We start from the raw sequence: 12,219 nt of genomic DNA on the forward strand, positions 1-12,219 counted from the left end.
GGACAGGGTCACCTTCCCACTGGTTGGCTGTGGGGTCAGAGGTAAATGTTTTGGTGCTTACTTATTACTGGAAGGCAAAAGGTGGCAGACACAAAATCAGTCACTGAGACCAAAAGTTATTTCAAACATTGTGTATATCTTCTGCTTATAAAGTTATGACAGTGCTTGACAAAGTCACTGCCAAGGGCTGGGGGCGGGAACCTAGACTGTTTATGGAAGTTCATTTTGTTTTGATTTTGATTTTCCTGGGAGAAATCATTGTAAACAGTTACATTCTCAGAAGCACCCCTACGATAATAAACATAAACACAGCATTGCAGTGAAATTAATCCTGTAGTAACCCAAATGTAATCTCATGCGTTGGAAGTGAAGCAGATGAATGGACGAATCTGCCCGGAATGGAGGTGAAGAAGTCAGGAAACTTGGGTCTGTCCCTGTCTCAGTTCTTGACATGCTCTTTGTTGCTCTGAGCAAGGAAGTTGTTTAATGTGCCCCTGTGACAGCGGTGGAGGAGGAGTGACACCACCTGTTGGCCATATTGCAGCCCACCCTGGGAGGCTTCATTATGGTGTTGGACGTGAATTGACTTTGAGCTCTGGAAGAAAGGGGCAATGTAAATACAGGCATTTGTATCCTAGGTGCTCTGGAGTTGCAATCCATTCTCAAAGGCTTACACAGCCAGTCTCAGTTTAGCAACACTGTTCTGGTCACAGCAGAGCTCCCTTCTTTGAGAAAATCTTGTTGTTGACTGTTCTGGAAAGAAACAAGAATATATCTCCAAAATACCAAAATAGCTATCGGAAGAGTTGTGACTAGTTTTAACATAGGTACCAATTAGTGAATTAGCATAAATTATGAGAAGGGGGTCAAAACTCATCACACCATGTCTTGTTTGAAAGCCTATTCTCCTAACACTATGTCAAAACACAGGGCACAGAATAAGGCAGATGTAAAGAATTATTGTATACATGACTTTGAATTCCTTCATAGGCCAGAATGTGCTTTTCTGCATTTTGAATGCTGATAATACTAATACTAATAGCTGTTATGCTGTACCTAATACGTACCAGTCTGCAAGTAATTCTCACATATGTAAGTTGAGGCTCACAGCAGCCCTGTGTGGCAGGTACTCTCGTCATCCTCATTTTACAAGTGAGTAAATTCAGGAACAGAGAGGTGAAGTAACCTGCCTAAGGCCAGTCAGCACCAAGTGACAGAGCCAGTCTGGCTGAGTGGAGGCTGGCATCTCTTCGACCAGTGTCATGTTCTGTTGCAGCATCTTGATCACACAAGCAAAAAAAATCAGTGCAATGAATGCTGTTTTCTAGGAAGAGAATGGGGACTACACATATGTGGACAGAGTGAAGTTACCCTTGGCTCACGGAACCTTGTTACTCATGGAAGGAGCCACCCAAGCAGACTGGCAGGTGAGAACATGCAAGTAACATGGATTTGCTGTCATGTAGAGGCTGTTTCCTGACTGGCTTGCGGTTATTAATTTCTGTATTAGACTTGGTGAAAAGCAAGTGGCTTTTATAATGAGCAAGAGGCAATAAACTGACATCATTTCCAAGGGGTCTTGATTGTACTGACAGTCAAAATGGCCCTCTACAGCAGCGGTGTCCACTAGAAATTCCTGTGAGGATGGAAATACTCTGTATCTGTGTAGCCCAATGTGGTAGCCACTATACACATGACTGTTGATCTCTTGAGATATGGCTAGTGTGCTGAAGAACTGAATTTTTAATTAATTTAGAGCTTCAGGCAGCCAGTGACTAGCATATGGGGCTGCACAGCTCCATAGCTTAGGCCAGGCCATTTTTAAGGTGTGCAAATTAAGAACACTTAGCATGAGAGGGGAATCTCATGCCTGTCTGTGATCTCAGCCATTTATCTGTTTTCTTTTGAGCTTTGGAAAAATGGCAGGAGGCTGAGAGGAAGAGCAACACTTAGAAAAAATGAAACTGTCTCCCTGTGAGGGTGCTGACATATCACAGTGAGGGTGGTGGTAGAGATTTGTTTCAGAGAAGGAGACCTTTCTCCACAAGACTTAAAAGAGCTATTGCTGCTTATTGACGGGAGATAAAATTGAAACATGTCTATGTCCTCATAAATAAGTTTTAAATTGCTTTGGAATAAAAGTGTAAGTGTGTGTATGTCAGAGTTATTCATATTTCCATTTAGCATCGAGTGCCCAAGGAGTACCATTCTAGAGAACCAAGAATAAACTTGACCTTTCGGACAGTTTATCCTGACCCTTGAGGGGCGCACTGGTGATGTGAGGTCTTGGAGAGGGAAGCTGTGCTGAGACTGAGCAAACCTTCCACCATGAAGAAACTTCCGGAGACTGGTCCAGCTGCTCTCATGGTGTGGCTGTTTGGAAGATGTGGATGGGATTTGCTTCCCAGCTTGGAGTCCTATTAAACGACAGCCTACAGTTCATGTTTGTAATATGTTTACTGTGGGAACAGTAATTCCTAATCATGTTTTGAAATCACATATTTTCTTTAGGCAAGTTAAAAACTGCTGTGGCTGTGTTCACAGATGATTTTGTCCATAAGCAGTTATTTTTCTGCCCTCTCCCGCTTCATTTGAAGAAATATGAATGTACCTTGCCTCCGGGGTAAATCCACACATGTTTGTTCCTTGTGCCTTCAGCAAAGTGGAGATACAAACATGAGTCAGTGACTCTGGAGCCTTGCGTAGGCAGACAGCTGCTAAAACCCAAACAGAGCTTTGTTGAAGTCTGCCTTGACTCCTGAACATCTTGGCTTGTGTGCTATTGTAATGCAAAGCTGCATATTCTGGGAGCACTTTATTTAACTGAGTCTCCTTGCCTGTCCATCTTCCCAGGATATGCTCAGACAGGTTACAGGCCTCTGAATAAAGAGCAGAGGTGGTATTCTCCAGTGCATCTCCAAGTAGCCACCTGGACTACTTGAAATACAAGAGAAAACTGTCCCCTCAGAGGGAGGAAGAATTGAGTGATGTCATGAGACATTTCGGCTGAAGAGCAGCAAATGCCCTGCTAGTGGCAGCTGTTCTACATAGATTATTTCCCCCTGGAGAATGACTTGAGTCATTTAAACCCTAGCCAGATAGGAGCGGGAGCAGTCCTACAGGGAACAGACTCAGTTACCTAAGAGTCCTGTTCACTTTAGATTTCAATAGCCCTATGACTAAGGCTTTCTTCTGACTCAGTGTTTTCTTCTACACATGTTCCCGAGATGAAAGCCTTAGTCTCTGATGTCACCAGGCTTCCCAAAGCAGACAGAGCGACTGCCCCTTGTTGCATCATAAAAGCACGTGTCTTCCTGACCCCTTGACTTAGGAGCCGCATGCCAATTCCAAACCAAGGCAGGGAAAACTGGAGAGAAAGAGAACAGATTTAAATGGATGAAAGTAGGGCGAGAGAGTTGGAGTTTCCCTTAGCTCCCTGTGGGGAAAATTTACCGAGCCTTCTTGCTTTTGATCTTGTTTCCATTCTGTGCTGTAAGATTGATGATCTCCATGATCACAATAAAATGCCAAAGGCTGGGCAGGCTTTTCCCCAGAAGGCAGATGAATGCCATGCCTGGCCAGGCGCTGTTCTCTGACAAGCTCTGTAGCTTCTTGAACCAGAGTCTTTTAAATGTTGTTGCCTGTGTGTTGTTCCTTTCTCTAAGAAATGCTAAATGCTTTATGAAATCTGAACATCGTACTGACTGAGCCTTCCTGTGAGGGAGGTACAAATCACCATAACTATAAAATGAAACCTACTCAATCCCTAGCTTTCCTCCAATTCAAACAAACACAACCTGGCCAGGGTGGTGCAGCCAGCTTTGGCTATGAGCTGGCTGCATGACCTGGGGAAATTCCTCTTCTGTTCCCACAAGTGACAGGGCTGGCTGATGACTCCAGGTCTTAACCACATCCCTCCTGACCCGGGGTCATGCTCTCCCCTCGCATCAGCTCCGATTTCACCTCTTCCCTCATCACTGCCATGTCTGTCAGGGAAGCTAACTCCTACTCTTCAGCAGACAGCCTGGACCACCACCTGGGTTTCTTCACCTGAGAGCAGCAGTCTTAGGTTTTGTTTCTTGCTGTCAAATGCCGGAACTGCCATTCTTTCTACCACTAAGATAATGTCTCTTCTGAAATGTCAAGTAGGTACTTGCCATAGAATAAAAGTACAGGGTTAGGACCGGACAGGAATTCCAGACCCCAGCAAAGGAGGCCCATGCTCAGTGACTGCACCAACCTGTTGCTGTGTTTTACTGGTGGTAGATCTTAACTAGGAGTTAAGGGCGAAGCTATTTTTGCCAACATTACTTGTAAAGCAGCGGGAGCAAATATAACGGCTGTCGCATGAAGAAAAACAGGTCTAGCTTTTTAGTTGCCCGTTTTTTGAGCTTTAGTAACCTGCCAGAACAATTTAAGAACCGTCCTAGGAGCTTTTTATACATAATTCCTAATCCTCCCGGAAGCCCTGCCAAAACAAAATGCTGTTCCCACTGTAGGGACGAGGCAGCTGAGCCTCCAGGAGGCGAAGTCATTTCCTAGGACCTGTGAACGGCAGAACCAGCACATACAGCACCGGCTAATGCCTAGACTGTGCTTTTCCCTCTGCCATGCAGGATTTAGGCAGAATAGTGGGCACCCCCAGGCCCATGAGCCTCAGGGCTTGCTCATGCAGAGCGGGCAACCCAAGCTCACCCTAGTGCCCTGCTGGCCAGGCTGACTGCCAGGCCACTCTGTTTGTCCCCTGGCTTTCCTGTGAACCAGTGCAGGTATCTGCACCTCATCTCTCCTTAATCAACATGAGCATCTCCTAGTCAGAAACTCTGCTGCCAACTGGACTAGAACTGTCCAGTTTACTGGGTGGGGGAAGCTCATTTTGGGGGGACACAGTCCAATTTATGACAAATTAGACAAATTCTCATCTAACCTTCCTGGCAAGTGACTGAGACCATGTTTCCTGACCATATCCAAGCCAACTTTCAGAGGTAGACAGGTGGTCCCTTCCTCCCCTCACTCTTACCTGTGAGTACATTTGGGGACCCTGATGCCCAGACTCAGCGTCAGGCTTGCTCACGATGCTTACCAACACCACGACTCCGACCAGCAGACAGCCCGAGAAGCAGGGTAAGCTCTGCACACTAACAACATGTTGACAACAGGCACCTTGCCTCAAAGCATGGGTCGGAGCAGTCTGACACAACATCAGCTTGTATCCTCAGTCTACAGCTAACCACTAACTCACATGGCATCGCTGATTCCTAATAAGTTTGGGTCACAGCCCATAAACCTGCCGTTTTCCTGTGACACTCCCTCCCTGCTGCCTCCATGGCTGGTATGACCTGCCCTCGCGAGTGGCAGGTCTGTCGGGACCTGGTCAGTAAGTGGCACTGCCTCCTGAATTGTGTCATGGCAACCCCAGAAGAGTTCAGTGGGCACTGCAGTGAGCAGAGCGCTCCAGCTGGGCGGCTTCAGAGGAAGCCCTGACACGTGGGTCCCTGCCCTGCTGGGAATAGTTCTTCCTTGAGTTCTGGCAGCTTTCACTTGGCTGCAGAATATCTAAGACCCACTTTGCCTTTTCTGGTCATAAACACTTGTAGTGTTGAATCTGAAGTCTTGATTGCTTTATGTTCTTAACCATGCCTTTGAAAAAGCTGAATGTTTCCATAGTGATGCATTCTGTTTGTTTAAATCTTTACATATATGTGGTTCCACCCACGCTCTCCTCAGAGGGATTTAGTTCACAACTGTCTCCTTACCCCCTCCCAGCTTCCCTTTGCAAGGAACCCCAGTATGAGACCCCTGTCAGTTTTGTGCTGCTGGAATCCATTCTTAGATATGATGACTCCTGTGTCTCGGGGTCAGCAGGGAAATTATTTTGATGTTTACTAATGAGGGTGGAACACAGGCTAATGGTGCCTTTTCCAGCTGGCTCAGTACTGCTGTGATAAATCAGAAAAGCCTTCCCCAGCCTGTGACCAGAGCCCCATGCTGGGCTGGGCTTTCAGCTGGGCGCGTAGGAAAACAGGATAAATTAGGTAGTATTTTTGTAGCTAATGTTACCCAAAAGATCGTTTTCTCAGATGAGCCAACTTGGAGATGACCAAGGCATGTGTGACACTGTTATCATTACAGTTATTTGAATGCTATCACTTCCCCTCCATGTAATGGTGATGTCACACTCCCTGGACACCAGGGACAGTCCCTATTCTCATGTGGCCTCCACGAGTGTGGACGTGCTCAGGCAGGATCCTGGCCTCTGACCCTACTAGCTTTTAACTCTGGACACAAAGTCTAGGTTTCTAAAAGGGAAGGAAAGGTGAAAGCCAGGAGGAAGTGTAGAGTATTTACTGGACCTGTGACATACATAATCTGACTTATTCTTAAAAGCAAACCTATGAGGCGGTTGGTTGGTTTTTTAAACAGCTGAGGAAACTGAGGTACCTAGAGGATAGATTAGATCGTGAGACTGGGTGTCCCTGGTGGGCAGGCTCCTGCGTGGTTACTTGTCTGCAGGCATTTAGTGCGATCTCTGGGCCTCCCCCGGCCCTGGCGTAGGGGGGATGGGGGAAGCGGCAGCCTGAGTCTCCTGGGGCTGGAGGGACTGTGCTTTTCTCATCCCCTTTAGCAGCCGGCAAAACCTCGGGTCCTTGCCTGGGAGCCTGGAAGCTTCTCCCCAGGGGGCGGGAAGCAGGAGGAAGTGGTGGGCCAGGCGTGGGGCTCTCGAGGGCTGCGTGATCAGGTTGCAGTTAGCCGCCCACTGCAGGAAGGGTGTGGGCGAGCGCTGTGGCCAGCGCCTGCCGCACAGCGCCTGTGATGCTCCAGACGCCCCCGAGAAGGCGAGCCGAGCGAGAGCCTGCAGGGCAGCATTAGCTGCGGAGACAGGACGGCAGCCTCGCCTTCCCAGGAGGCTGCAGCGGGGAGGCCCTCCCCCGGGCCGCTCTGTCGCTCTGAGGACCGAGTCGGAGCCTCTGCCACCAGGTCCCTCCCTGCCCCCACCCTTGTCTGCATGAGGATGGGACCATCTAGGAAGGGAATCCACACCCTCCAAAAAGCGATTCTGGGTTGCGGGCTGTGTCCTCCCTGCCTAAAGAAAGTTTGTGGGATGGGTGGACGAAGGATGCCGTGAGGGCCTCCCAGACTTGGGCCTGGGGTATTCAGGCTGCTGCCCACCCGGTCGGGACTCAGGAGAGTCCAGGAGAGGAGGAGGGCCCCGCAGAAGTGTCTCCCCCATGCCCCTGTTGGTTAGAGAAAACTTTTCTGTAATGTTTTCTCTGAAAAATATATCAAGGGATTAGCCACTAATTTCTTCCCTGAACCCTGTCTCTGATGTTAGCTGTGAGCCTCTATTCACCCCGTGTGAAGGGGAAAGGAGGACAGTTAGCCTAGAGGCAAAAATCTGGGGAGGACGTCTGAGTGTGTGGCTTCCCGCTCGCCCCCCAGTCGGCCCCCTGGAGGGCCTCCTGCCCTGGGCTCGGAGAGGAGAGCCAGAGAGGAGAGCTGGCAGACTCTCCCCCTGCCTTGCTCTTTGTCTCCACAAGTCCTGTGAGGGTGTAGGCTAGGAGCTGCTCTCCCCGTTGGACAGATGCTCTTCTGAGGGCCACCCAGGGCCATGCCGGCAGAAGCAGCGTGAAGAGCCACAGCAAGTGCCTAGGCCAGTGTTCTTTCCACCGCTCTGAGGTTCCGTGACCTCTTCTGAGATCCCCAGCTGAAGGCAGACCCTGGTGACAAGAGGGAACATGGGCACAGACAGCCCCAGAAGGTCGCTGTGCCTGTTGGGGCAGCCGTCCAGGGACTGGTGTTGGCGATCTCCATGCCGTCCTGGCCGGGTGGCTCGGCACGTGGCCAGGATCCCTGGCGCAGCTTGAGGGAGCGTCTTCCTGCCGAACATAGAGCAGGCCAAGCTCTGCACCAGCTGCTTGGGGGACTTAGCTGGACAACTTCAGGCAAGACTGGTCAGGCCCCCTTTACTGTCACAGTGCTGCCTGCAAGGGTGGAATTAGGAAAGAGCTTTGACACACCCCCTCTGTCCCAGGCTCCACATCTGGCAGACTTACTGCAGAGCCCCCGTGGGTCTAGCCTCAACCTGAGCCAGGCTGACCTGGCCTTGAGTCCCACTCTGTCCTTCCTAGCTGAGTCACCTTGGACCCGTCTGTCAGCCCCCAAACCTCAGTCTCCTCAGCTGTGAAGTGGACACAGAGGCAGCCACCTCTCTGAGGTCTTGTGAGGGTCGAGCTCATGAATGTGACATGCCTGATGCTAATGTGCCTAGCAATGTAATCGTTTTAAGTAGAACATTCCACATGCCCTGCTAGCCCCAACCCTAACCCCTCTGCTGGGTGGGCAGTGCCGCTGTGACTGACAGATGGCCCTGTGACCCTACCCTTCCCCTTGCCCGGCTCCTTGGGTGCCTGCACCTCTGTTGTGGGCAGCGAGGGGAGGCCCAGTGGCTGTGGGAGGAAGAGCAATATGGAAATTGTGCACAAGGAGGCTGATCATATTAAGATCCAGCTGCACTTAAGCGTCTCCTGGGAAGCTCTTTACAGCGCACTGAAGAGAGCTCCCAGATGTCAAAGCGGCCTTGCTTCGAGGCCCGGTAGCTCTTAGCGGCCTCGACACATGCTCCCCAGGTAATTGGTCTCCTAATGCACCAGCCCTGGCCGGGTTCCACCGCCTCTTCCCCCTCGGGTCAGTTCATGATGTTCCCCAGCCTGGCAAGCGGGTCACAGACCTGTGTGACACACCCCCGCCATTGTTTTCTTGTCCTTGCAGGCCACTTCTAGATTCTGTACAGGATGCCTTGGCCTGGAAGAGTAAACAGGATTGCCAGGCAGTGTTGAATCAGGAATTCTGTTCAAGACCAGGGCTTTTATGTCCACAGTTGTGTGTTAGATGCAGTGGGGAACATATAAAAGGGAGACACGATCCCTCCTATTACAGATAGAAGTAAACCAGCATGGTTTTCATTTTCTTCTTCAACATTAGTTTTTATTCCTAACTACAAAAGGGATACGTGTTCTTGGTAAGAAATTTAAAAGAAAGATAAAAGGAAAATCATTTATAGCTTCACACCGGAGATGACAGCTCTTCACATTTTGCAGTGGATTTCTTCTCTACACGTTTGTATACTTCAACAACAACAAAAAAAAGCAAGCAACTTCATACTGAACTCATCAACTTGTAGCCTTTTGCTACTTATTTTTTAAATTGACGCATGACATTAATTGTTGTTCCTTAAGAAGTGGCTGCATAGAATGGTATATAGTTGTATCGTTATGTACCCAGTCCATTGTGTTGGATAATTCAAGCATTGCTCGGGTTGGAGTTGCTTTTGCTATTTGTAACCATTCTGTTGATTTTGGAAATCATGAGAGTGGATGGTGGGGCTGCAGTGTAGCTAGGAGTCCAGGATTTGGCCTCAATCAGACCTCAATTCAAATAATAAAAGAAGAGATAAGTAACATTTTTATAGAGGCTGAATATTGTGCCAGGCACTGTGTTAAGTGCTTTACATACATTGACTCATGATTTATGAATCCACATGACAGGCCGTGGGCTAGGCATTATTTTTATTCCCACTTTACAATTGATGAAACTGAAGCGCCACCCTTCCACTTTTGCAGCCGTCCTGTGGCTAAACCTTTGTGCACGTGTATGATTGTTTCTTAGAATACATTCCTGAAAGTGGGGTCCTGGCCCAGATTTGGAAGGCTATACGTATTTTTCAGGCCTTGAATACATAATGTGAATGACTTTCCAGAAAGGTTGCCCCAACTTCTCCTCCCACCAGTGTTTGTGTATATTTGAGAAAATCGTGCCATGCTTTGAGCAGCAATAACGTGCCAGGCCAGTGCTCTAGAAAGCTTCTCTCCTTGAAGGAGAGGCTGTGCCTGGCCTAGAGTAAGCGAGCACTCAGTACCTCTTAGCCAGTGTTAGAACTGTTGTCTCATAGTGTGTCGTTTGTTGAGAAAACAAGACGCATACTTGAAGAACCTCAATAACAAGGTGAATGTGGAACAAGGGGTCCTGACAGTGAGTGCCACACGTGTTGGAGGAATATGGGGCGTAATTTGGGGTAGTGGTCATGGAACGCTGCATGGCGGGGGAGGCACTTGGAGAATGGGAAGGAGGACCCTGAAGTAACAGCCTGAAGGCTCATGAGCAGTGGAGCCTAGGTGGCTTGTGTCCAGGGCTTGTGTAGGGAGTGCTGAGCTGGAGGAGAGACAGTGAGAGAAGATGGGCCCAGATCAGACCTGGGAGCCGCCCCAGGCCAAAGGCTCTGATGGTGGGGAGCCTCCGAGGGCTGAGACTTTCAGGAAAATGTACTTATCAGGAGGGAGCGAGGGGATGGGACTCGAGGTGGGGAGACCTGGACGGGAGCCCAGGCAGAGGGATCTGCATGTGTGGCCTGGTAGGCACTCTGGGAGCAATGAGGAGAAAAGATGTTGGGTTTCCTGGTGCTGGTAACAACCCTTCTTGCCGCGAGTCCTGAAGCAAAAGCAAAACAGACACAGGGCTCAGCTATGAGGTCAACATGTCTGACAGAGCTGGATGGGAGACCTTGGCTTCTATCCATGACCATGGTCAGACTCTTGATACTCCCTCACCAAGTCTGGGCCCTGAGGCACCCTATTCAAGGAAACAGCACAGCAGGCCCTGTCCCCGCCAGCTGCTGGGAGAGTCGCTGCCAGCCCCGCCGCGCCAGCGCGTGGAGAGCCAAGGAGGTGGGCCTCCAGGCCTGCTTCCAGCAGGTGGACGCTGGCCCTTCCCGGTGTCCCTCCCTCCCAGGCGGGGGGCACAGGAGCCGAGCAGCACACTCCCTCTCTGTGGGCGGGCACATCTGCAAGTGGGCAGGAAAGGGACTCGCTGTTCCCCCAGGCCACTGCCTTCTCCAAGCTCCCCTGTCAGAGAAGTCTGTCCTCCCCTCCTGGAGGAGGGACTCAGCGGGCTTGGGAGAACATTTCCAGTATTCTTCCCCCGCCCCCCGGGGCTGGAAGGTTCCTTTCCTGGTTGCAACTAAGGTAAGAGATACTCCCCCTTCCCCGACACGGTCATCCTGCCCCATCCAGAATCCTTTGGAGGAACGGCTGCCAGGAATCAGCCGGGCAGGGGAGTGTCCACGTGTCAGTTTTGGTGCCGTGTAGACCTGGTTCTAGAGCCAGCTCCTCCGCTTACTGCTGTGTGGCCTTTGGCAAATTTCTTGGCCTGAGTTTGTCTGCCAGTAAGACTGGGTTGTTGCGAGAATTGAGCGTGACAGTGTAGACCCGTCTCGGTCTGCGTAACTGGCATCATCAAATAATGTAGATGGGGAGGAGGCTCCTCCAACCTGCGGGCTTGGGGCGGATCTCACTGTGATGGAGGTGGCGTGACTTCTGTGTAGACAGGTCTAGGACAAGGCCTTGGGGGAGAGAGGCCCCAGCCTGGCCAAGAGAGACTTGGGAGGCGGCTGTATGGGGCCATTGGGGGAGCAGTGGGAGGGAGTGTGGAAAGGGACCTGATTCTGGGGTGTTCCCATGGAGGGGGGCTTGGGAGGAGGGAAAGGAGGCAGGGAGAGAGCCAGAGAGGAAGGAGAAAGGTCTTTCACGACATCCCATTGCCCCCCACCCCAATACAAAGCACTGTATTCTTCCCACTCTCGCCTCGGAGCAACATGGGGTAACAGTTGGCAAGGCTGGTTGTGTCTAAGGTTAAAAGGTGAGTAAGAAGTTGGGCCTCTGAAAGGTGGCCCCTGGGTGTTGGGGCAGTAGTGTCCTGGCATCCTGTCTCTGGGCCCTGGGCCAAGCCCTTCTGCACTTGGCCCCAGTTTTCCCATCTGCAGAATACAGGGGTTGCACCAATTTAATTTTTTGTAGCTGTTTTGACCACAGTTCATGGTTAAGAAAAAAAAAGTTTCCACACACATTTAACTAAAACTAAAGCTTAATAGAACAACACTTCATTACACGTCTCTACTCTGATGTTGTCTGTTCTGCGTCATTCAGAACTGCTGGTGACGGCTCCCTAACTGATTGTATGGCCCACTAATGAGTCACACCCCTCGCTCTGAACACTGACCCAGCTCATCTGGAAGTTTCCTTCCTGCGCTGGCAGCTGGCAGTTCTATTCCGTTTCCTCTGGCCTCATGACCCCCATCAACCAAGCCTTTGTGGTTTTCTTCTTCGTGTCTTCAAACAGTCATCTCAGATGCGGGAGGGAGCCCCTGGCCTGATGGCACTGCTCCGA

The 12,219-nt window shown here is 50.3% G+C and overlaps 1 protein-coding gene across 4 annotated transcripts in view; it reads left to right on the forward strand.

Annotated features, from left to right (window-relative positions):
- The window catches only part of ALKBH3 (alkB homolog 3, alpha-ketoglutarate dependent dioxygenase), a 71,054-nt gene that overhangs the window by 34,344 nt on the left and 24,491 nt on the right, over positions 1-12,219 (forward strand). Inside the window, exons 10-11 of one of the 4 annotated variants that reach the window (XR_002178995.3) lie at positions 1,329-1,427; positions 2,185-2,202. The exons of 1 other annotated variant lie outside the window; for it this stretch is intronic. Coding sequence is in view for 2 of the 3 variants with exons in the window: in XM_019948015.3 (XP_019803574.1) it covers positions 1,277-1,427; positions 2,185-2,213 (180 nt within the window). In the remaining variant the exon portion in view is untranslated. Of the gene's footprint in view, positions 1-1,276; positions 1,428-2,184; positions 2,441-12,219 lie in introns of those variants that run through there. 2 more of the 4 variants (XM_019948015.3, XM_004313101.4) reach the window with 2 other exon arrangements.

The sequence above is a fragment of the Tursiops truncatus genome, chromosome 8 (assembly GCF_011762595.2).
Source record: "Tursiops truncatus isolate mTurTru1 chromosome 8, mTurTru1.mat.Y, whole genome shotgun sequence".
In the NCBI taxonomy this organism is placed as follows: Eukaryota; Metazoa; Chordata; class Mammalia; order Artiodactyla; family Delphinidae; genus Tursiops; species Tursiops truncatus.